This window comes from Electrona antarctica (assembly GCF_951216825.1).
Source record: "Electrona antarctica genome assembly, chromosome: 23".
Classification (NCBI taxonomy): domain Eukaryota; kingdom Metazoa; phylum Chordata; class Actinopteri; order Myctophiformes; family Myctophidae; genus Electrona; species Electrona antarctica.
Window position 1 is genome coordinate 39,397,182 of NC_136804.1, and position 26,082 is coordinate 39,423,263.

General features: G+C 46.2%; 1 protein-coding gene across 1 annotated transcript in view; it reads left to right on the forward strand.

Moving 5' to 3' along the window:
• LOC306916786 (rab GDP dissociation inhibitor beta-like) overlaps window positions 1-26,082 on the forward strand; it is a gene marked incomplete at its 3' end in the record, with an annotated part of 73,551 nt that overhangs the window by 14,366 nt on the left and 33,103 nt on the right. Inside the window, exons 2-7 of the mRNA XM_079494803.1 lie at window positions 13,329-13,436; window positions 14,994-15,093; window positions 17,213-17,347; window positions 19,457-19,655; window positions 22,740-22,871; window positions 23,774-23,873. Coding sequence (XP_079350929.1) covers window positions 13,329-13,436; window positions 14,994-15,093; window positions 17,213-17,347; window positions 19,457-19,655; window positions 22,740-22,871; window positions 23,774-23,873 — 774 coding nt within the window. The remainder of the gene's footprint in view (window positions 1-13,328; window positions 13,437-14,993; window positions 15,094-17,212; window positions 17,348-19,456; window positions 19,656-22,739; window positions 22,872-23,773; window positions 23,874-26,082) is intronic.

Below are 26,082 nucleotides of genomic sequence, written 5' to 3' on the forward strand. Positions count from 1 at the left end.
CACACACACACAGTCCGTGTGCATTTGGCTGCTTCCCCCGTCCGTCCACAGTGCTGTAACTAGATAAAGTGCCCCTCGGGGCACCGGTCTCCACCAGGGCAGGTCAGGTTGTGGCCTCCTGGTGGCGCTATAACCTCGGGGCACCGGTCTCCACCAGGGCAGGTCAGGTTGTGGCCTCCTGGTGGCGCTATAACCTCGGGGCACCGGTCTCCACCAGGGCAGGTCAGGTTGTGGCCTCCTGGTGGCGCTATAACCTCGGGGCACAGGTCTCCACCAGGGCAGGTCAGGTTGTGGCCTCCTGGTGGCGCTATAACCTCGGGGCACCGGTCTCCACCAGGGCAGGTCAGGTTGTGGCCTCCTGGTGGCGCTATAACCTCGGGGCACCGGTCTCCACCAGGGCAGGTCAGGTTGTGGCCTCCTGGTGGCGCTATAACCTTGGGGCACCGGTCTCCACCAGGGCAGGTCAAGTCGTGGCCTCCTGGTGGCGCTATAATAGGACAGGTCTCCACCAGGGCAGGTCAGGTTGTGACCTCCTGGTGGCGCTATAATAGGACAGGTCTCCACCAGGGCAGGTCAGGTTGTGACCTCCTGGTGGCGCTATAATAGGACAGGTCTCCACCAGGGCAGGTCAGGTTGTGACCTCCTGGTGGCGCTATAATAGGACAGGTCTCCACCAGGGCAGGTCAGGTTGTGACCTCCTGGTGGCGCTATAATAGGACAGGTCTCCACCAGGGCTCGGTGGCGCGCTACGAGCTTGTAGATCTGCTATTTTTCAATAGCTAAAGTATAGTTAAAACACAAAGGGGTTCCCGTCCAGGTTAACATAATAGGTAGTTAAACAACTAGTCGACTGGTAAACTAGTAGTCGACTAGTACAAATGACTAGAAGTGAAAGTCCTAGTCCACAGTGCTGTCGTAATCGCATTAAGGCTGTTTGGTCAGTGAGAAGGAAGGCATTCCAGCGTTGGTCAGTCATGCTGCAGCGCACGCCGTCTCCCAAGACATGGACCGCCTGCCTCTGATCGGTCAGATCTGTAGACCCTCCTCCTCTGTCAGATCTGTAGACCCTCCTCCTCGGTCAGATCTGTAGACCCTCCTCCTCTGTCAGATCTGTAGACCCTCCTCTGTCAGATCTGTAGACCCTCCTCCTCTGTCAGATCTGTAGACCCTCCTCGGTCAGATCTGTAGACCCTCCTCCTCTGTCAGATCTGTAGACCCTCCTCCTCTGTCAGATCTGTAGACCCTCCTCCTCGGTCAGATCTGTAGACCCTCCTCTGTCAGATCTGTAGACCCTCCTCCTCTGTCAGATCTGTAGACCCTCCTCCTCTGTCAGATCTGTAGACCCTCCTCCTCTGTAAGGCTGAACGATTAATCGTTTTCAAACCGAAATTGCGATTTGAAACCACGCGATTAGCAAATCGCAAAGGCTGCGATTAAAAAAAAAAAATCATAATCAACCCGGAGCGCGTCTGATCCAGTATTTACAACACGGCTATACTGTGCTCTCTATTCTAACCAATCAGAAGTGTCCCTGCAGTGCATGTGACTGCAGTGCATGTGTACACGCTCGCGCAGTGCCCAAAACAAAGTCATCATTTACGTCTACTCTGCTCTGTGTTCAGTGCGTTGATGCTAATGCTAATGCTAGAAGTCAGCAGCAGCTGAGGAGCAGATAGCGTCTGCGGAGCCCGAATAAACTTTCTTAAATCCGCACAATTTAATCCCAAAGAGATCAGGCACTTCGGGGATATGGCATTATTTTGGTTTTGACGTTACAGACGTCCAACAAGAGAGTTTTGTGCAAGACCTGTCATGGTACAGCGACAGTCAAAACATCCCGCAGCAACACCACAAACCTTCGCATGGCACGGGCGCTGTCCTGCTGTCCTGTCCCCTGTTTATTTTATTAATGCTACATTGTCGTCGTCGTCCCCGATTCTAGTGAACCGGTCCCCATTGTGGTGCATGTACATTTGTAATGATTTGTCTGAGCGAGGTCCGCGAAATTGTACCGAGATCCGAGAGCCATTATTAAAAAAAAGCTTACACCAGGACGGTGGTGGGGAAAATAGCCGGCCAACAAGCTCATAAACATTAAAGTTAAAGTTATGAGCTTGTCTTAAACCTCAGACAAAATGATCTCTAATAATTGATAGCCTAATTCTTTCATCACATCTGTCAAAATGTAGCCTACACTTATGCAATGCATATGCTTTTATTTGGTTAAAAAAATCCCACCCGTGTGAAGTGAGGGGCGCTCTTATCATCGTACATCATCATGACATAAAATAGACACTAGGCCTATTTCTTTGCTCAGACAATGACATAAAATTGTCAATGGGAATTTAATGTTTGTGTAGGACGTTTGTGAACATCCGTGCACTGGATTTAGGAGGGGCTACTGCCCCTCAAAAACAAATAAATCAATTGAACATAATATCTAAATGTGAATATTAAATGAGAATCACAATATTGTGCTCTGATGATTAGATAACTGTAGCCTAATAGCAATTGCACTTAAATAGAAAGTCTGGAAATTACATTGCATTTATGGTCTGTATCCAGAGAGCTATTTACAATTATTTCTAACATTACAATTTTAACACACATTCTTATTGTAGTTAATTAAACACAGGTCAATTTGGTTAGCCTACATTATTTTGAGCTGTCTCACATCCTGTGAATCCTGATTCACAGGATGCCTGGTAATCACTGCCTGGTAAAGTAAATGAATGGTATGCCATTTGGTAATGTTTCATTACTTTTTAAATGGACACAGTGAATACTAAATTGAAGCTTTACTTTTTAAGTGGTGCAACCACTTCATTATGGAGCTTTGTGTGTCTGTGGGTGGCTGGCTGGGTCTGTCCGAGCACGAAAATAGCATTTGTTTGGTTTTCACAACCAAGTGTCACTGTTGCGCAGCCTAACTGTATAGGCCCTATATGATGATTTTAGGTGTGACATTACAGTACAGTACAGTACAGTACAGTACAGTACAGTACAGTACAGTACAGTACAGTACAGTACAGTACAGTACAGGGACCGCCTGGGGACCCACACACGGTAACTCTTTCTCAACCGTTTCGGACGCGGGCGGCTCGCCTAAACCGGGCCGGCACCCTGGGCACGTTCCTGTGGGTCTGGAAGTTTCGGGGACCCCCCTGGTGGCGCCCACACGGAGTTGAACCACTTACTTCACACGGGTGTGATTTAAAAAAATATATATCGCGAGTCAAATCGCAATCGCAATATTGGTCAGAAAAATCGCAATTAGATTTTTTCTCAAAATCGTTCAGCCTTACGAGTCCTCTGTCAGATCTGTAGACCCTCCTCTGTCAGATCTGTAGACCCTCCTCCTCGGGCAGATCTGTAGACCCTCCTCCTCTGTCAGATCTGTAGACCCTCCTCGGTCAGATCTGTAGACCCTCCTCGGTCAGATCTGTAGACCCTCCTCCTCTGTCAGATCTGTAGACCCTCCTCCTCTGTCAGATCTGTAGACCCTCCTCCTCTGTCAGATCTGTAGACCCTCCTCCTCTGTCAGATCTGTAGACCCTCCTCCTCCGTCAGATCTGTAGACCCTCCTCCTCTGTCAGATCTGTAGACCTTCCTCCTCTGTCAGATCTGTAGACCCTCCTCCTCGGGCAGATCTGTAGACCCTCCTCCTCTGTCAGATCTGTAGACCCTCCTCCTCTGTCAGATCTGTAGACCCTCCTCCTCTGTCAGATCTGTAGACCTTCCTCCTCTGTCAGATCTGTAGACCCTCCTCCTCTGTCAGATCTGTAGACCCTCCTCCTCTGTCAGATCTGTAGACCTTCCTCCTCTGTCAGATCTGTAGACCTTCCTCCTCTGTCAGATCTGTAGACCCTCCTCCTCGGGCAGATCTGTAGACCCTCCTCCTCTGTCAGATCTGTAGACCCTCCTCCTCTGTCAGATCTGTAGACCCTCCTCTGTCAGATCTGTAGACCCTCCTCCTCTGTCAGATCTGTAGACCCTCCTCCTCTGTCAGATCTGTAGACCCTCCTCCTCTGTCAGATCTGTAGATCCTCTGTAGATAGAAAACGGACTAACTAAAGCTAGCAAAATAAACTAGAATAAAAAACAGTACAGTAGTGCATCCCGTGGATGTAGAGGTTGTTTTATTAACTATAAAGTGCGTTTTAATCGCTATGAGAAATGAGGCAATCATTACATAATCAGCAGTTAATTTGTCATAATTTCCATGAGGAAAGTTGTCCATACATAAAAAAAAGCATAAATAGCTGATCTACAAGCTTACAACGTGTCACTTTGTGACGCGTTGTAAGCTTGTAGATCCGCCTTTTCTACTATTTCTTGCCTTTTTTTTATAGTATGAAATTAAAAAATGTCATTAATTTCTTGGTTTATTATTATTTCAGTTATTTTGTGCCCTGTGCACTTTCTTATCACGAAGCCTAAAAGGCAAACCCACATGTAAGTAATGTAAAAACACAATGCAATCCTTAATGGAGATAATTTGTTTGACAATGTCAAACAAATCGTCATCTTAAAGGAGAATTCCAAAATAGAAGGCTTTCTTACCTTATTTGTAGTTGTTACGTCCCCACCAAAGAGGTCCAGGTGTTATTTGTAGTTGTTACGTCCCCACCAAAGAGGTCCAGGTGTTATTTGTAGTTGTTACGTCCCCACCAAAGAGGTCCAGGTGTTATTTGTAGTTGTTACGTCCCCACCAAAGAGGTCCAGGTGTTATTTGTAGTTGTTACGTCCCCACCAAAGAGGTCCAGGTGTTATTTGTAGTTGTTACGTCCCCACCAAAGAGTTCCAGGTGTTATTTGTAGTTGTTACGTCCCCACCAAAGAGGTCCAGGTGTTATTTGTAGTCGTTACGTCCCCACCAAAGAGGTCCAGGTGTTATTTGTAGTTGTTACGTCCCCACCAAAGAGGTCCAGGTGTTATTTGTAGTCGTTACGTCCCCACCAAAGAGGTCCAGGTGTTATTTGTAGTCGTTACGTCCCCACCAAAGAGGTCCAGGTGTTATTTGTAGTTGTTACGTCCCCACCAAAGAGGTCCAGGTGTTATTTGTAGTTGTTACGTCCCCACCAAAGAGTTCCAGGTGTTATTTGTAGTTGTTACGTCCCCACCAAAGAGGTCCAGGTGTTATTTGTAGTTGTTACGTCCCCACCAAAGAGGTCCAGGTGTTATTTGTAGTTGTTACGTCCCCACCAAAGAGGTCCAGGTGTTATTTATAGTTGTTACGTCCCCACCAAAGAGGTCCAGGTGTTATTTATAGTTGTTACGTCCCCACCAAAGAGGTCCAGGTGTTATTTATAGTTGTTACGTCCCCACCAAAGAGGTCCAGGTGTTATTTGTAGTTGTTACGTCCCCACCAAAGAGTTCCAGGTGTTATTTGTAGTTGTTACGTCCCCACCAAAGAGGTCCAGGTGTTATTTGTAGTTGTTACGTCCCCACCAAAGAGTTCCAGGTGTTATTTGTAGTTGTTACGTCCCCACCAAAGAGGTCCAGGTGTTATTTGTAGTTGTTACGTCCCCACCAAAGAGGTCCAGGTGTTATTTGTAGTTGTTACGTCCCCACCAAAGAGGTCCAGGTGTTATTTGTAGTTGTTACGTCCCCACCAAAGAGGTCCAGGTGTTATTTGTAGTTGTTACGTCCCCACCAAAGAGGTCCAGGTGTTATTTGTAGTTGTTACGTCCCCACCAAAGAGGTCCAGGTGTTATTTGTAGTTGTTACGTCCCCATCAAAGAGGTCCAGGTGTTATTTGTAGTTGTTACGTCCCCACCAAAGAGGTCCAGGTGTTATTTGTAGTTGTTACGTCCCCACCAAAGAGGTCCAGGTGTTATTTGTAGTTGTTACGTCCCCACCAAAGAGGTCCAGGTGTTATTTGTAGTCGTTACGTCCCCATCAAAGAGGTCCAGGTGTTATTTGTAGTTGTTACGTCCCCACCAAAGAGGTCCAGGTGTTATTTGTAGTTGTTACGTCCCCACCAAAGAGGTCCAGGTGTTATTTGTAGTTGTTACGTCCCCACCAAAGAGGTCCAGGTGTTATTTGTAGTTGTTACGTCCCCACCAAAGAGGTCCAGGTGTTATTTGTAGTCGTTACGTCCCCATCAAAGAGGTCCAGGTGTTATTTGTAGTTGTTACGTCCCCACCAAAGAGGTCCAGGTGTTATTTGTAGTCGTTACGTCCCCATCAAAGAGGTCCAGGTGTTATTTGTAGTTGTTACGTCCCCATCAAAGAGGTCCAGGTGTTATTTGTAGTTGTTACGTCCCCATCAAAGAGGTCCAGGTGTTATTTGTAGTTGTTACGTCCCCACCAAAGAGGTCCAGGTGTTATTTATAGTTACGTCCCTACCAAAGAGGTCCAGGTGTTATTTGTAGTTGTTACGTCCCCACCAAAGAGGTCCAGGTGTTATTTGTAGTTGTTACGTCCCCACCAAAGAGGTCCAGGTGTTATTTGTAGTTGTTACGTCCCCACCAAAGAGGTCCAGGTGTTATTTGTAGTTGTTACGTCCCCCACCAAAGAGGTCCAGGTGTTATTTGTAGTTACGTCCCCACCAAAGAGGTCCAGGTGTTATTTGTAGTTGTTACGTCCCCATCAAAGAGGTCCAGGTGTTATTTGTAGTTACGTCCCTACCAAAGAGGTCCAGGTGTTATTTGTAGTTGTTACGTCCCCATCAAAGAGGTCCAGGTGTTATTTGTAGTCGTTACGTCCCCACCAAAGAGGTCCAGGTGTTATTTGTAGTTGTTACGTCCCCACCAAAGAGGTCCAGGTGTTATTTGTAGTCGTTACGTCCCCACCAAAGAGGTCCAGGTGTTATTTGTAGTTGTTACGTCCCCACCAAAGAGGTCCAGGTGTTATTTGTAGTTGTTACGTCCCCACCAAAGAGGTCCAGGTGTTATTTGTAGTTGTTACGTCCCCATCAAAGAGTTCCAGGTGTTATTTGTAGTCGTTACGTCCCCACCAAAGAGGTCCAGGTGTTATTTGTAGTTGTTACGTCCCCATCAAAGAGTTCCAGGTGTTATTTGTAGTTGTTACGTCCCCATCAAAGAGTTCCAGGTGTTATTTATAGTTACGTCCCTACCAAAGAGGTCCAGGTGTTATTTGTAGTTGTTACGTCCCCCACCAAAGAGGTCCAGGTGTTATTTGTAGTTGTTACGTCCCCCACCAAAGAGGTCCAGGTGTTATTTGTAGTTGTTACGATCCCATCAAAGAGTTCCAGGTGTTATTTATAGTTGCGTCCCTACCAAAGAGGTCCAGGTGTTATTTGTAGTTGTTACGTCCCTACCAAAGAGGTCCAGGTGTTATTTGTAGTTGTTACGTCCCCACCAAAGAGGTCCAGGTGTTTTTTGTAGTTGTTACGTCCCTACCAAAGAGGTTCAGGTGTTATTTGTAGTTGTTACGTCCCCACCAAAGAGGTCCAGGTGTTATTTGTAGTTGTTACGTCTCCACCAAAGAGGTCCAGGTGTTATTTGTAGTTGTTACGTCCCCACCAAAGAGGTCCAGGTGTTATTTGTAGTTGTTACGTCCCCACCAAAGAGGTCCAGGTGTTATTTGTAGTTGTTACGTCCCCACCAAAGAGGTCCAGGTGTTATTTGTAGTTGTTACGTCCCCACCAAAGAGGTCCAGGTGTTATTTGTAGTTGTTACGTCCCCACCAAAGAGGTCCAGGTGTTATTTGTAGTTGTTACGTCCCCACCAAAGAGGTCCAGGTGTTATTTGTAGTTGTTACGTCCCCACCAAAGAGGTCCAGGTGTTATTTGTAGTTGTTACGTCCCCACCAAAGAGGTCCAGGTGTTATTTGTAGTTGTTACGTCCCCACCAAAGAGGTCCAGGTGTTATTTGTAGTTGTTACGTCCCCACCAAAGAGGTCCAGGTGTTTTTTGTAGTTATGTCCCCACCAAAGAGGTCCAGGTGTTATTTTGTGCAAAAGCGCATTATTGGCTATTTCCCCTAATCGCTTATTTCCATCGCTCAAAAAAAGTATATATCCTCTTCATAATGTAAATAGTATCCCAAGCGGCACACTTTACTACTTATTTCGATGGAAATAAGTGAATTAGCACAAAAACCCAACCCCCATTGAGGGCTTATATTAGGGGAAATAGCCAATAATAATGCACTTTTGCACAAAATAACACCTGGACCTCTTTCGTAACAACTACAAATAAAGGTAAGAAAGCCTTCTAGCATGGAACTCTCCTTTTTAAATGGGTAAACGTGACAGCCAGAGGCTAGTCGGAGACTCCATGTCCTCATCTCATCTCTCTTCACGGCCCCCATCCTTAGAGGATTCAAGTGGTCATTTGACTGCTTTTTATTCACGCCACTGTTCACAGTAGCAGAGCTACGTTCTCTTTTTATTCACACTGTTCACAGTAGCTGAGCTACGTTCTCTTTTTATTCACACTGTTCACAGTAGCAGCTACGTTCTCTTTTTTTTCACACTGTTCACAGTAGCAGCTACGTTCTCTTTTTATTCACACTGTTCACAGTAGCAGCTACGTTCTCTTTTTATTCACACTGTTCACAGTAGCTGAGCTACGTTCTCTTTTTATTCACACTGTTCACAGTAGCTGAGCTACGTTCTCTTTTTATTCACACTGTTCACAGTAGCTGAGCTACGTTCTCTTTTTATTCACACTGTTCACAGTAGCTGAGCTACGTTCTCTTTTTATTCACACTGTTCACAGTAGCTGAGCTACGTTCTCTTTTTATTCACACCGTTCACAGTAGCAGAGCTACGTTCTCTTTTTATTCACACTGTTCACAGTAGCTGAGCTACGTTCTCTTTTTATTCACACTGTTCACAGTAGCAGCTACGTTCTCTTTTTATTCACACTGTTCACAGTAGCTGAGCTACGTTCACTTTTTATTCACACTGTTCACAGTAGCAGAGCTACGTTCTCTTTTTATTCACACTGTTCACAGTAGCTGAGCTACGTTCTCTTTTTATTCACACTGTTCACAGTAGCAGCTACGTTCTCTTTTTATTCACACTGTTCACAGTAGCAGCTACGTTCTCTTTTTATTCACACTGTTCACAGTAGCTGAGCTACGTTCTCTTTTTATTCACACTGTTCACAGTAGCTGAGCTACGTTCTCTTTTTATTCACACTGTTCACAGTAGCTGAGCTACGTTCTCTTTTTATTCACACTGTTCACAGTAGCTGAGCTACGTTCTCTTTTTATTCACACTGTTCACAGTAGCTGAGCTACGTTCTCTTTTTATTCACACTGTTCACAGTAGCAGCTACGTTCTCTTTTTATTCACACTGTTCACAGTAGCTGAGCTACGTTCTCTTTTTATTCACACTGTTCACAGTAGCTGAGCTACGTTCTCTTTTTATTCACACTGTTCACAGTAGCTGAGCTACGTTCACTTTTTATTCACACTGTTCACAGTAGCAGAGCTACGTTCTCTTTTTATTCACACTGTTCACAGTAGCTGAGCTACGTTCTCTTTTTAGTCACACTGTTCACAGTAGCAGCTACGTTCTCTTTTTATTCACACTGTTCACAGTAGCAGAGCTACGTTCTCTTTTTATTCACACTGTTCACAGTAGCAGCTACGTTCTCTTTTTATTCACACTGTTCACAGTAGCAGAGCTACGTTCTCTTTTTATTCACACTGTTCACAGTAGCTGAGCTACGTTCTCTTTTTATTCACACCGTTCACAGTAGCTGAGCTACGTTCTCTTTTTATTCACACTGTTCACAGTAGCAGAGCTACGTTCTCTTTTTATTCACACTGTTCACAGTAGCAGAGCTACGTTCTCTTTTTATTCACACTGTTCACAGTAGCAGCTACGTTCTCTTTTTATTCACACTGTTCACAGTAGCAGCTACGTTCTCTTTTTATTCACACTGTTCACAGTAGCAGAGCTACGTTCTCTTTTTATTCACACTGTTCACAGTAGCAGAGCTACGTTCTCTTTTTATTCACACTGTTCACAGTAGCAGCTACGTTCTCTTTTTATTCACACTGTTCACAGTAGCTGAGCTACGTTCTCTTTTTATTCACACCGTTCACAGTAGCTGAGCTACGTTCTCTTTTTATTCACACTGTTCACAGTAGCAGCTACGTTCTCTTTTTATTCACACTGTTCACAGTAGCAGAGCTACGTTCTCTTTTTATTCACACTGTTCACAGTAGCTGAGCTACGTTCTCTTTTTATTCACACCGTTCACAGTAGCTGAGCTACGTTCTCTTTTTATTCACACTGTTCACAGTAGCTGAGCTACGTTCTCTTTTTATTCACACTGTTCACAGTAGCAGCTACGTTCTCTTTTTATTCACACTGTTCACAGTAGCAGAGCTACGTTCTCTTTTTATTCACACTGTTCACAGTAGCAGCTACGTTCTCTTTTTATTCACACTGTTCACAGTAGCTGAGCTACGTTCTCTTTTTATTCACACCGTTCACAGTAGCTGAGCTACGTTCTCTTTTTATTCACACTGTTCACAGTAGCAGAGCTACGTTCTCTTTTTATTCACACTGTTCACAGTAGCAGCTACGTTCTCTTTTTATTCACACTGTTCACAGTAGCTGAGCTACGTTCTCTTTTTATTCACACTGTTCACAGTAGCAGAGCTACGTTCTCTTTTTATTCACACTGTTCACAGTAGCAGAGCTACGTTCTCTTTTTATTCACACTGTTCACAGTAGCAGAGCTACGTTCTCTTTTTATTCACACTGTTCACAGTAGCAGAGCTACGTTCTCTTTTTATTCACACTGTTCACAGTAGCAGAGCTACGTTCTCTTTATTCACACTGTTCACAGTAGCAGCTACGTTCTCTTTATTCACACTGTTCACAGTAGCAGAGCTACGTTCTCTTTTTATTCACACTGTTCACAGTAGCTGAGCTACGTTCTCTTTTTATTCACACTGTTCACAGTAGCAGCTACGTTCTCTTTTTAGTCACACTGTTCACAGTAGCAGCTACGTTCTCTTTTTATTCACACTGTTCACAGTAGCTGAGCTACGTTCTCTTTTTATTCACACTGTTCACAGTAGCTGAGCTACGTTCTCTTTTTATTCACACTGTTCACAGTAGCTGAGCTACGTTCTCTTTTTATTCACACTGTTCACAGTAGCTGAGCTACGTTCTCTTTTTATTCACACTGTTCACAGTAGCTGAGCTACGTTCTCTTTTTATTCACACTGTTCACAGTAGCAGCTACGTTCTCTTTTTATTCACACTGTTCACAGTAGCTGAGCTACGTTCTCTTTTTATTCACACTGTTCACAGTAGCTGAGCTACGTTCTCTTTTTATTCACACTGTTCACAGTAGCAGCTACGTTCTCTTTTTATTCACACTGTTCACAGTAGCTGAGCTACGTTCTCTTTTTATTCACACTGTTCACAGTAGCTGAGCTACGTTCTCTTTTTAGAAGAGAATGTTGTTAACCCATTTAGATCTGAGGACGATTCTACAAATGTCTTCTAAGTTTTTTGAAAAAAACCCTCAAGCATTTTCATGTCAAGTACCCGCAAAAAAATATGTAATTGGCCACCGACCCCCATCTGAAAATATGTTGTTCCAGGGACCCCCCCCCCCCCCCACTCCCAAGAGTCAAAGATATGACTTAAACCGGTTCGCTCTGAAAGAATATATATTCAAAGATTTGCACCGCATTTTCAAGACTTTTAAAAAATAGCAGACCTACAAGCTCATAGCGCGGCACTCGGTGCGGCGCTATGAGCTTGTAGATCTGCTATTTTTCAACAGCTAAAGTATAACATAATGCTTTAAAACACCAAAAGGTGGTTCCCGCCCAGAATAGGATAAAGAGGCCTTCTGTGTTCCTGTTCCCTGTGACTACATGAACTCTGTGACTCTCTGTCTTAGAGAGTGACCACATAGCTCTACTCCTCCCAGTCCAGTCTAGCCCATTCTGGGCGGGAATCCCCTTTTTGGTGTTAAGCATTGTGTTATACTTCAGCTATTGAAAAATAGCAGATCTACAAGATCATAGCGCTACGAGCTAATGAACTAAAGCAACGGGCAACTATGGATATTTAAGCTATTTTACAGGAAAAGCCCAAAGTCTATAATAAGCAGAACTGGCAACACTGCAAACCAGAGCTACTTTGCATGGGAAAAAATAACGTTTGGTCGGCCGCCTGGTCTGTTGCAATCTGACCGTTTAAACCCATTTAGGACTGAGACCAGATTCTGCAAAATGTCTCGTTTCCGTATCGGTGGTGTCTTCTAACTACGTTTCCGTATCGGTGGTGTCTTCTAACTACGTTTCCGTATCGGTGGTGTCTTCTAACTACGTTTCCGTATCGGTGGTGTCTTCTAACTACGTTTCCGTATCGGTGGTATCTTCTAACTACGTTTCCGTATCGGTGGTGTCTTCTAACTACGTTTCCGTATCGGTGGTGTCTTCTAACTACGTTTCCGTATCGGTGGTGTCTTCTAACTACGTTTCCGTATCGGTGGTGTCTTCTAACTACGTTTCCGTATCGGTGGTGTCTTCTAACTACGTTTCCGTATCGGTGGTGTCTTCTAACTACGTTTCCCTATCGGTGGTGTCTTCTAACTACGTTTCCGTATCGGTGGTGTCTTCTAACTACGTTTCCGTATCGGTGGTGTCTTCTAACTACGTTTCCGTATCGGTGGTGTCTTCTAACTACGTTTCCGTATCGGTGGTGTCTTCTAACTACGTTTCCGTATCGGTGGTGTCTTCTAACTACGTTTCCGTATCGGTGGTGTCTTCTAACTACGTTTCCGTATCGGTGGTGTCTTCTAACTACGTTTCCGTATCGGTGGTGTCTTCTAACTACGTTTCCGTATCGGTGGTGTCTTCCAACTACGTTTCCGTATCGGTGGTGTCTTCTAACTATGTTTCCGTATCGGTGGTATCTTCTAACTACGTTTCCGTATCGGTGGTGTCTTCTAACTACGTTTCCGTATCGGTGGTGTCTTCTAACTACGTTTCCGTATCGGTGGTGTCTTCTAACTACGTTTCCGTATCGGTGGTGTCTTCTAACTACGTTTCCGTATCGGTGGTGTCTTCTAACTACGTTTCCCTATCGGTGGTGTCTTCTAACTACGTTTCCGTATCGGTGGTGTCTTCTAACTACGTTTCCGTATCGGTGGTGTCTTCTAACTACGTTTCCGTATCGGTGGTGTCTTCTAACTACGTTTCCGTATCGGTGCTGCTCAAACTATTTCAGGTCAAGAACCTCTAGCATTCGGTGCAGCGATACAAGCTTGTAGATCTGCCATTTGACTCGTTTCTGCTATTTGACTAGTCTGAACAAGAACTGTTTGGTGTGGAAGGACCTTAAGGACCGTTGTGTGTTTTCTCCTCCCAACAGGAATGCATTCTGTCAGGGATCATGTCTGTCCGAGGGAAGAAGGTGCTGCACATGGACCGGAACTCCTACTACGGAGCTGAGAGTGCCTCCATCACACCCCTGGAAGATGTAAGTTAATTTAGAGAGCCTCCTTCACCCCTCTAGAAGATGTAAGTTAACTTAGAGAGCCTCCTTCACCCCTCTAGAAGATGTAAGTTAACTTAGAGAGCCTCCTTCACCCCTCTAGAAGATGTAAGTTAACTCATAGTGCCTCCATCACACCCCTGGAAGATGTACGTTTACTCAGAGTGCGTTGAGAACCCCTGCCTTATAACCTCATATCAGTCTTAACCGGCCACGTAAATCCCTTATAACCTCATATCAGTCTTAACCGGCCACGTAAATCCCTTATAACCTCATATCAGTCTTAACCGGCCACGTAAATCCCTTATAACCTCATATCAGTCTTAACCGGCCACGTAAATCCCTTATAACCTCATATCAGTCTTAACTCGAGTGATAAGTAAATAATGTATATATTAGGTTTCTATATATGTGATGTATCACCATGTGTTGTTCCTCCTTACTGTAAATCGCTCTGGATTAAGAGCGTCTGATAAATGACTACATGGTCTTTCTCCTCAATCACCCTGTCTCTCTACATGGTCTTTCTCCTCAACCATCCTGTCTCTCTACATGGTCTTTCTCCTCAACCATCCTGTCTCTCTACCTGGTCTTTCTCCTCAACCATCCTGTCTCTCTACATGGTCTTTCTCCTCAACCACCCTGTCTCTCTACATGGTCTTTCTCCTCAACCATCCTGTCTCTCTACATGGTCTTTCTCCTCAACCATCCTGTCTCTCTACATGGTCTTTCTCCTCAACCATCCTGTCTCTCTACATGGTCTTTCTCCTCAACCATCCTGTCTCTCTACATGGTCTTTCTCCTCAACCATCCTGTCTCTCTACATGGTCTTTCTCCTCAACCATCCTGTCTCTACATGGCCTTTCTCCTCAACCATCCTGTCTCTCTACATGGTCTTTCTCCTCAACCACCCTGTCTCTCTACATGGTCTTTCTCCTCAACCATCCTGTCTCTCTACATGGTCCTTCTCCTCAACCACCCTGTCTCTCTACATGGTCTTTCTCCTCAACCACCCTGTCTCTCTACATGGTCTTTCTCCTCAACCATCCTGTCTCTCTACATGGTCTTTCTCCTCAACCACCCTGTCTCTCTACATGGTCTTTCTCCTCAACCACCCTGTCTCTCTACATGGTCTTTCTCCTCAACCATCCTGTCTCTCTACATGGTCTTTCTCCTCAACCATCCTGTCTCTCTACATGGTCTTTCTCCTCAACCACCCCGTCTCTCTACATGGTCTTTCTCCTCAACCATCCTGTCTCTCTACATGGTCTTTCTCCTCAACCATCCTGTCTCTCGACATGGTCTTTCTCCTCAACCATCCTGTCTCTCTACATGGTCTTTCTCCTCAACCATCCTGTCTCTCTACATGGTCTTTCTCCTCAATCACCCTGTCTCTCTACATGGTCTTTCTCCTCAACCATCCTGTCTCTCTACATGGTCTTTCTCCTCAACCACCCTGTCTCTCTACATGGTCTTTCTCCTCAACCATCCTGTCTCTCTACATGGTCTTTCTCCTCAACCACCCCGTCTCTCTCCCGCCAGCTCTTCAAGCGGTTCAACATCCCCGGCAGTCCTCCGGAGTCCATGGGGAAGGGCCGCGACTGGAATGTGGACCTCATCCCCAAGTTCCTGATGGCCAACGGTACCACATACACACTGATAGCACCTCCATGACTGTAGTTCTTATGGCCAACGGTACCACATACACACTGATAGCACCTCCATGACTGTAGTTCTTATGGCCAACGGTACCACATACACACTAATAGAACCTCCATGACTGTAGTTCTTATAGCCAACGGTACCACATACACACTAATAGCACCTCCATGACTGTAGTTCTTATAGCCAACGGTACCACATACACACTAATAGAACCTCCATGACTGTAGTTCTTTATGGCCAACGGTACCACAGACACACTAATAGAACCTCCATGACTGTAGTTCTTATAGCCAACGGTACCACATACACACTAATAGAACCTCCATGACTGTAGTTCTTATAGCCAACGGTAGCACATACACACTAATAGAAACTCCATGACTGTAGTTCTTATAGCCAACGGTACCACATACACACTAATAGAACCTCCATGACTGTAGTTCTTATAGCCAACGGTACCACATACACACTAATAGAACCTCCATGACTGTAGTTCTTATAGCCAACGGTACCACATACACACTAATAGAACCTCCATGACTGTAGTTCTTTATGGCCAACGGTACCACATACACACTAATAGAACCTCCATGACTGTAGTTCTTTATGGCCAACGGTACCACATACACACTAATAGAACCTCCATGACTGTAGTTCTTATGGCCAACTGCACAAGGAGCACAAAGTCAACACGACTTTGGGAGAAAATGTGTTGGTAAATGGTGCATTTATATAGCGCCTTTATCCAAGGCGCTTTACATAGATTGTGCATTACATTCACACACACATTCATACACCGATGGTGGCGGAAACCATGCAAGGCACCAACCAGCACATCAGGAGCAATTAGGGGTTCAGTGTCTTGCTCAAGGACACTTCGACAGTAACTCTGGAGGAGCCCACAGGGATCGAACTGGCAACCTTACCATCCAGACAGACTCCAGATCCTCAGTGATCTAAAATGCTGTTTGGACACAACGATGACTTGACTTTCTTTTGAACCCATTTTAACCCATTATCTATAAACACAACACCAGATATATAGCTATAAACACAACACCAGATATATAGCTATAGACACAACACCAGATATATAGCTATAGACACAACACCAGATATATAGCTATAAACACAACACCAGATATATAGCTATAGACACAACACCAGATATATAGCTATAGACACAACACCAGATATATAGCTATAAACACAACACCAGATATATAGCTATAAACACAACACCAGATATATAGCTATAGACACAACACCAGATATATAGCTATAAACACAACACCAGATATATAGCTATAAACACAACACCAGATATACAGCTATAAACACAACACCAGATATATAGCTATAGACACAACACCAGATATATAGCTATAGACACAACACCAGATATATAGCTATAAACACAACACCAGATATACAGCTATAAACACAACACCAGATATATAGCTATAAACACAACACCAGATATATAGCTATAAACACAACACCAGATATACAGCTATAAACACAACACCAGATATACAGCTATAAACACAACACCAGATATACAGCTATAAACACAACACCAGATATACAGCTATAAACACAACACCAGATATACAGCTATAAACACAACACCAGATATATAGCTATAGACACAACACCAGATATATAGCTATAGACACAACACCAGATATATAGCTATAAACACAACACCAGATATATAGCTATAAACACAACACCAGATATACAGCTATAAACACAACACCAGATATACAGCTATAAACACAACACCAGATATACAGCTATAAACACAACACCAGATATACAGCTATAAACACAACACCAGATATACAGCTATAGACACAACACCAGATATACAGCTATAAACACAACACCAGATATATAGCTATAGACACAACACCAGATATATAGCTATAAACACAACACCAGATATATAGCTAGATGGCTATAGACTCAACACAAGATCACAACACTGGTATCGGTATCGGCTAACACATAAATTGTGGTATCGGGATTGGATCGGGAAAAGTGTGTCGGGACGTCCCTACTCTTAAGTGTTGTGTTCCTGCTCACCTCAGGCCAGCTGGTCCGCATGCTGCTCATCACGCAGGTGACTCGCTACCTGGACTTCAAAGTGATCGAGGGAAGCTACGTCTACAAGAAGGGAGCCATCTACAAGGTCCCGTCGACCGAGGGAGAGGCCCTGCAGTCCGGTAGGTCTTATACACACACTTACAAGGTCTCGTAGGTCTTATACACACCTCTACAAGGTATGGTAGGTCTTATACACACCTCTACAAGGTCTGGTAGATCTTATACACACACCTACAAGGTCTGGTAGGTCTTATACACACACCTACAAGGTCTGGTAGGTCTTATACACACACACCTACAAGGTCTGGTAGATCTTATACACACACCTACAAGGTCTGGTAGGTCTTATACACACCCCTACAAGGTCTGGTAGATCTTATACACACCCCTACAAGGTCTGGTAGGTCTTATACACACCCCTACAAGGTCTGGTAGGTCTTATACACACCCCTACTAGGTCTGGTAGATCTTATACACACCCCTACAAGATCTGGTAGTTCTTATACACACCCCTACAAGGTCTGGTAGATCTTATACACACCCCTACAAGGTCTGGTAGGTCTTATACACACCCCTACAAGGTCTGGTAGGTCTTATACACACCTACAAGGACCACTAGGTCCTAGACACACATCTACAGAGGTCCAGAGGTTCCCAACTACTGGTACGTGTACCTGTGCTGGTACGCGGGACATGTCTCGCTGGTAGTGGGACATGTCCCGCTGGTACGCGGGACATGTCCCGCTGGTACGCGGGACATGTCCCGCTGGTACGCGGGACATGTCCCGCTGGTAGTGGGACATGTCCCGATGGTAGTGGGACATGTCCCGCTGGTACGCGGGACATGTCCCGCTGGTACGCGGGACATGTCCCGCTGGTACGCGGGACATGTCCCGCTGGTACGCGGGACATGTCCCGCTGGTAGTGGGACATGTCCCGCTGGTAGTGGGACATGTCCCGCTGGTAGTGGGACATGTCCCGCTGGTAGTGGGACATGTCCCGCTGGTACGCGGGACATGTCCCGCTGGTACGCGGGACATGTCTCGCTGATAGTGGGACATGTCCCGCTGGTACGCGGGACATGTCTCGCTGATAGTGGGACATGTCCCGCTGGTACGCGGGACATGTCCCGCTGGTAGTGGGACATGTCCCGCTGGTACGCGGGACATGTCCCGCTGGTACGCGGGACATGTCCCGCTGGTACGCGGGACATGTCCCGCTGGTACGCGGGACATGTCCCGCTGGTACGCGGGACATGTCCCGCTGGTACGCGGGACATGTCCCGATGGTAGTGGGACATGTCCCGCTGGTAGTGGGACATGTCCCGCTGGTACACGAGAAGGGAATCCCCAAGTTTTCCCGTGAATCTATAACCGTGTGTCAACCCAGATCAATATGTTTCAGTTTGATGTATTTATTAGAGCCCCATTAGCTTGCTGTACAATACATTTCATGTCATCACATACACCAGTCACACAACGCAACGCAACGCAACGCATCATACTGTAGCATGTCTAATACCTTTGATAGCTAGCTCGAAGTACAATTCAGTCTCACATTGACATGGTGGTCCGTGACGAGGATACTGTATAACATTATGATGTGATATATTAATACAGCAGCGGGTTAGGCTACTTGAGGCCAAGGTCAACTGTCTTACGTGTTTTTGGTACGATGATGCGCGACCGCGACGCATACCTTAACCCATTCTGGGCGGGAACCCCTTTTAGTGTTCGCATTATGTTATGCTTTAGATATTGAAAAATGGAAGATCTACAAGCTCGTAGCGCGCCACCGAGTGGCGCGCTACGAGCTTGTAGGTCTGCCATTTTTGAAAAATCGAAGAACGACTGACATAGAAACATAGCTTTTTCAGAAAACTGTCAGGATGTTGAAGACATTTTTAGAATCTGATCTCAGGTCAAAATGGGTTAACGACCGCCACCCGTCTCCTTAACGACCACCACCTGTCTCCTTAACGACCACCACCTGTCTCCTTAACGACCAACACCTGTCTCCTTAACGACCACCACCTGTCTCCTTAACGACCACCACCTGTCTCCTTAACGACCACCACCTGTCTCCTTAACGACCACCACCTGTCTCCTTAACGACCACCACCTGTCTCCTTAACGACCACCACCTGTCTCCTTAACGACCACCACCTGTCTCCTTAACGACCACCACCTGTCTCCTTAACGACCACCACCTGTGTCTCCTCCTCGAAGGTCTGATGGGCATGTTCGAGAAGCGGCGCTTCAAGAAGTTCCTGGTGTTCACCACCAACTTCGACGAGAACGACCCCAAGACCATGGAGGGCGTCGACCCCCACAAGACCACCATGAGGGACGTCTACAAGAAGTTTGACCTGGGACAGGACGTCATCGACTTCACGGGACACTCCCTGGCTCTGTACCGCACAGACGAGTAAGTTAGTTTGACCTTTGACCTGGGGATAGGGACACTCCCTCGCAGGTGGTCCCCAGCTAACATGATGGACAGTTGTTAACCAAGCGAGTTAAGAGTGTTTGTGTTTGAGCAGATCACCAGCTACCATAGAGCTGTAGCAGATCACCAGCTACCATAGAGCTGTAGCAGATCACCAGCTACCATAGAGCTGTAGAGCAGATCACCAGCTACCATAGAGCTGTAGAGCAGATCACCAGCTACCATAGAGCTGTAGCAGATCACCAGCTACCATAGAGCTGTAGCAGATCACCAGCTACCATAGAGCTGTAGAGCAGATCACCAGCTACCATAGAGCTGTAGAGCAGATCACCAGCTACCATAGAGCTGTAGCAGATCACCAGCTACCATAGAGCTGTAGCAGATCACCAGCTACCATAGAGCTGTAGAGCAGATCACCAGCTACCATAGAGCTGTAGAGCAGATCACCAGCTACCATAGAGCTGTAGAGCAGATCACCAGCTACCATAGAGCTGTAGCAGATCACCAGCTACCATAGAGCTGTAGCAGATCACCAGCTACCATAGAGCTGTAGCAGATCACCAGCTACCGTAGAGCTGTAGCAGATCACCAGCTACCGTAGAGCTGTAGAGCAGATCACCAGCTACCATAGAGCTGTAGCAGATCACCAGCTACCATAGAGCTGTAGCAGATCACCAGCTACCGTAGAGCTGTAGAGCAGATCACCAGCTACCGTAGAGCTGTAGCAGATCACCAGCTACCATAGAGCTGTAGCAGATCACCAGCTACCATAGCGCTGTAGAGCAGATCACCAGCTACCATAGAGCTGTAGCAGATCACCAGCTACCGTAGAGCTGTAGCAGATCACCAGCTACCATAGCGCTGTAGAGCAGATCACCAGCTACCATAGAGCTGTAGAGCAGATCACCAGCTACCATAGAGCTGTAGCAGATCACCAGCTACCATAGAGCTGTAGCAGATCACCAGCTACCATAGAGCTGTAGAGCAGATCACCAGCTACCATAGAGCTGTAGAGCAGATCACCAGCTACCATAGAGCTGTAGCAGATCACCAGCTACCATAGAGCTGTAGCAGATCACCAGCTACCATAGAGCTGTAGCAGATCACCAGCTACCATAGAGCTGTAGAGCAGATCACCAGCTACCATAGAGCTGTAGAGCAGATCACCAGCTACCATAGAGCTGTAGAGCAGATCACCAGCTACCATAGAGCTGTAGCAGATCACCAGCTACCATAGAGCTGTAGAGCAGATCACCAGCTACCATAGAGCTGTAGCAGATCACCAGCTACCATAGAGCTGTAGAGCAGATCACCAGCTACCATAGAGCAGATCACCAGCTACCGTAGAGCTGTAGCAGATCACCAGCTACCATAGAGCTGTAGAGCAGATCACCAGCTATCATAGAGCTGTAGCAGATCACCAGCTACCATAGAGCTGTAGAGCAGATCACCAGCTATCATAGAGCTGTAGCAGATCACCAGCTACCATAGAGCTGTAGAGCAGATCACCAGCTATCATAGAGCTGTAGAGCAGATCACCAGCTACCATAGAGCTGTAGCAGATCACCAGCTACCATAGAGCTGTAGAGCAGATCACCAGCTACCATAGAGCTGTAGAGCAGATCACCAGCTACCATAGAGCTGTAGCAGATCACCAGCTACCATAGAGCTGTAGAGCAGATCACCAGCTATCATAGAGCTGTAGAGCAGATCACCAGCTACCATAGAGCTGTAGCAGATCACCAGCTACCATAGAGCTGTAGAGCAGATCACCAGCTACCATAGAGCTGTAGAGCAGATCACCAGCTATCATAGAGCTGTAGCAGATCACCAGCTACCATAGAGCTGTAGAGCAGATCACCAGCTACCATAGAGCTGTAGAGCAGATCACCAGCTACCATAGAGCTGTAGAGCAGATCACCAGCTACCATAGAGCTGTAGAGCAGATCACCAGCTACCATAGAGCTGTAGCAGATCACCAGCTACCATAGAGCTGTAGCAGATCACCAGCTACCATAGAGCAGATCACCAGCTACCATAGAGCTGTAGCAGATCACCAGCTACCATAGAGCTGTAGAGCAGATCACCAGCTACCATAGAGCTGTAGAGCAGATCACCAGCTACCGTAGAGCAGATCACCAGCTACCGTAGAGCAGATCACCAGCTACCATAGAGCTGTAGAGCAGATCACCAGCTACCATAGAGCTGTAGCAGATCACCAGCTACCATAGAGCTGTAGCAGATCACCAGCTACCATAGAGCTGTAGAGCAGATCACCAGCTACCATAGAGCTGTAGAGCAGATCACCAGCTACCATAGAGCTGTAGCAGATCACCAGCTACCATAGAGCTGTAGCAGATCACCAGCTACCATAGAGCAGATCACCAGCTACCATAGAGCTGTAGCAGATCACCAGCTACCGTAGAGCAGATCACCAGCTACCATAGAGCTGTAGAGCAGATCACCAGCTACCATAGAGCTGTAGAGCAGATCACCAGCTACCGTAGAGCAGATCACCAGCTACCATAGAGCTGTAGCAGATCACCAGCTACCATAGAGCTGTAGCAGATCACCAGCTACCGTAGAGCTGTAGCAGTTCACCAGCTACCATAGAGCTGTAGCAGCAGATCACCAGCTACCATAGAGCTGTAGAGCAGATCACCAGCTACCATAGAGCTGTAGCAGATCACCAGCTACCATAGAGCTGTAGAGCAGATCACCAGCTACCATAGAGCTGTAGAGCAGATCACCAGCTACCATAGAGCTGTAGCAGAGAAGTTGACTGTTGCAAGATGGTTGTTGCTGTCTGGATGCATTGATCCATTTTGGGGCGGGAACCCCTTTTGGTGTTAGCATTATGTTATGCTTTAGCTATTGAAAAATAGCAGACCTACAAGCTCGTAGCGCGCCACCGAGTGGCGCGCTACGAGCTTGTAGGTCTGCTATTTTTGAAAAATCGAAGAACCACTGACATAGAAACATTGCTTTTTCAGAAAACTGTCAGGATTTTAGAATCTGATCTCAGGTCAAAATGGGTTAACCAGGTCTTGTTGTGTTGTTCAGATACCTGGACCTTCCCTGCCTGGATGCGTTGAACAGGATAAAGCTCTACAGCGAGTCTCTGGCCAGATACGGCAAGAGTCCATACCTGTACCCGCTGTACGGCCTGGGGGAGCTGCCGCAAGGCTTTGCCAGGTAGGGGGCGCTGGAGGAGACACACTAGGGCATTAAGCAACTAGTCGACCTTGTTGGTACTAGTCGACTAGTTGATAAGATTTTTTTTTCTTTCTTTTTTGTAGGCCTCAAGATCAGGTACATTATAGTTAGTCACAAATGTACACCGTTTTTAAATGTACAAATATTTATTTCCAAAAAGGAAATTAGTGTTATATATTCTTTCAGATTAATTCTACGGAGGAACCTACATATTATTGTTCTATATTGTTTCAAAACGAGCACCGCTCCACACATAATCAAAACAAAGAATTCAGCTGCTCTGTTCTCCCAGAGCGCTAGCAAACTAGGTGGCTAGGCTAGCTAGTTTCTTGGGACATTTGTGGTCGTGACTACATCCGTCATTAAAAAAAATATGTTTTTTCAGCGATTTTCTTAGTTTTAATTAAGGGTAACTGTTGTATAATTGCAATATTACACTCAAGGGTGTGGTTTAATGTGATTATTGCCACTTCAGTGATGCTTGCGGAACTACGTCTCGTTCCTGACCGCATCACTGTCGTGGCAATAATCACGTTAAACCACACCCTCTCGTGTAATATTGCTTAATTGACCCATTTTCGGCGGGAACCCCTTTTGGTGTTTTAAAGCATTATGTTATGCTTTAGCTATTGAAAAATAGCAGATCTACAAGCTCATAGCTTGTAGGTCTGCTATTTTTGAAAAATCGACTGACAACGACTGACATAGAAAGAGCTTTTTCAGAAAACTGTCAGGATGTAGAAGACATTTTTAGAATCTGATCTCAGGTCAAAATGGGTTAATTAAGTGCCATCTACGGAGGAACCTACATGTTATTATATATTGTTTCAGATTAAGTGCCATCTACGGAGGAACCTACATGTTATTATATATTGTTTCAGATTAAGTGCCATCTACGGAGGAACCTACATGCTGAACAAACCTATCGAAGAGATCGTCATCGAGGATGGAAAGGTGGTGGGAGTCAAGTCGGAGGGAGAGGTGAGGACGTGAGACTTTACTCTAGAGGGAGAGGTGAGGACGTGAGACTTTACTCTAGAGGGAGAGGTGAGGACGTGAGACTTTACTCTAGAGGGAGAGGTGAGGACGTGAGACTTTACTCTAGAGGGAGAGGTGAGGACGTGAGACTTTACTCTAGTCAGAGGGAGAGGTGAGGACGTGAGACTTTACTCTAGTCAGAGGGAGAGGTGAGGACGTGAGACTTTACTCTAGAGGGAGAGGTGAGGACGTGAGACTTTACTCTAGTCAGAGGGAGAGGTGAGGACGTGAGACTTTACTCTAGTCAGAGGGAGAGGTGAGGACGTGAGACTTTACTCTAGAGGGAGAGGTGAGGACGTGAGACTTTACTCTAGTCAGAGGGTGAGGTGAGGACGTGAGACTTTACTCTAGAGGGAGAGGTGAGGACGTGAGACTTTACTCTAGTCAGAGGGAGAGGTGAGGACGTGAGACTTTACTCTAGAGGGAGAGGTGAGGACGTGAGACTTTACTCTAGAGGGAGAGGTGAGGACGTGAGACTTTACTCTAGAGGGAGAGGTGAGGACGTGAGACTTTACTCTAGAGGGAGAGGTGAGGACGTGAGACTTTACTCTAGTCAGAGGGAGAGGTGAGGACGTGAGACTTTACTCTAGAGGGGGAGGTGAGGACGTGAGACTTTACTCTAGAGGGAGAGGTGAGGACGTGAGACTTTACTCTAGAGGGAGAGGTGAGGACGTGAGACTTTACTCTAGTCAGAGGGAGAGGTGAGGACGTGAGACTTTACTCTAGTCAGAGGGAGAGGTGAGGACGTGAGACTTTACTCTAGTCAGAGGGTGAGGTGAGGACGTGAGACTTTACTCTAGAGGGAGAGGTGAGGACGTGAGACTTTACTCTAGTCAGAGGGAGAGGTGAGGACGTGAGACTTTACTCTAGTCAGAGGGAGAGGTGAGGACGTGAGACTTTACTCTAGTCAGAGGGTGAGGTGAGGACGTGAGACTTTACTCTAGAGGGAGAGGTGAGGACGTGAGACTTTACTCTAGTCAGAGGGAGAGGTGAGGACGTGAGACTTTACTCTAGTCAGAGGGAGAGGTGAGGACGTGAGACTTTACTCTAGAGGGAGAGGTGAGGACGTGAGACTTTACTCTAGTCAGAGGGAGAGGTGAGGACGTGAGACTTTACTCTAGTCAGAGGGAGAGGTGAGGACGTGAGACTTTACTCTAGTCAGAGGGAGAGGTGAGGACGTGAGACTTTACTCTAGTCAGAGGGTGAGGTGAGGACGTGAGACTTTACTCTAGTCAGAGGGTGAGGTGAGGACGTGAGACTTTACTCTAGTCAGAGGGAGAGGTGAGGACGAGAGACTTTACTCTAGTCAGAGGGAGAGGTGAGGACGTGAGACTTTACTCTAGAGGGAGAGGTGAGGACGTGAGACTTTACTCTAGTCAGAGGGAGAGGTGAGGACGTGAGACTTTACTCTAGTCAGAGGGAGAGGTGAGGACGTGAGACTTTACTCTAGTCAGAGGGAGAGGTGAGGACGTGAGACTTTACTCTAGAGGGAGAGGTGAGGACGTGAGACTTTACTCTAGAGGGAGAGGTGAGGACGTGAGACTTTACTCTAGAGGGAGAGGTGAGGACGAGAGACTTTACTCTAGAGGGAGAGGTGAGGACGTGAGACTTTACTCTAGAGGGAGAGGTGAGGACGTGAGACTTTACTCTAGTCAGAGGGAGAGGTGAGGACGTGAGACTTTACTCTAGTCAGAGGGAGAGGTGAGGACGTGAGACTTTACTCTAGTCAGAGGGAGAGGTGAGGACGTGAGACTTTACTCTAGAGGGAGAGGTGAGGACGTGAGACTTTACTCTAGTCGGAGGGAGAGGTGAGGACGTGAGACTTTACTCTAGTCAGAGGGAGAGGTGAGGACGTGAGACTTTACTCTAGTCAGAGGGAGAGGTGAGGACGTGAGACTTTACTCTAGAGGGAGAGGTGAGGACGTGAGACTTTACTCTAGTCAGAGGGAGAGGTGAGGACGTGAGACTTTACTCTAGAGGGAGAGGTGAGGACGAGAGACTTTACTCTAGAGGGAGAGGTGAGGACGTGAGACTTTACTCTAGTCAGAGGGAGAGGTGAGGACGTGAGACTTTACTCTAGTCGGAGGGAGAGGTGAGGACGAGAGACTTTACTCTAGTCAGAGGGAGAGGTGAGGACGTGAGACTTTACTCT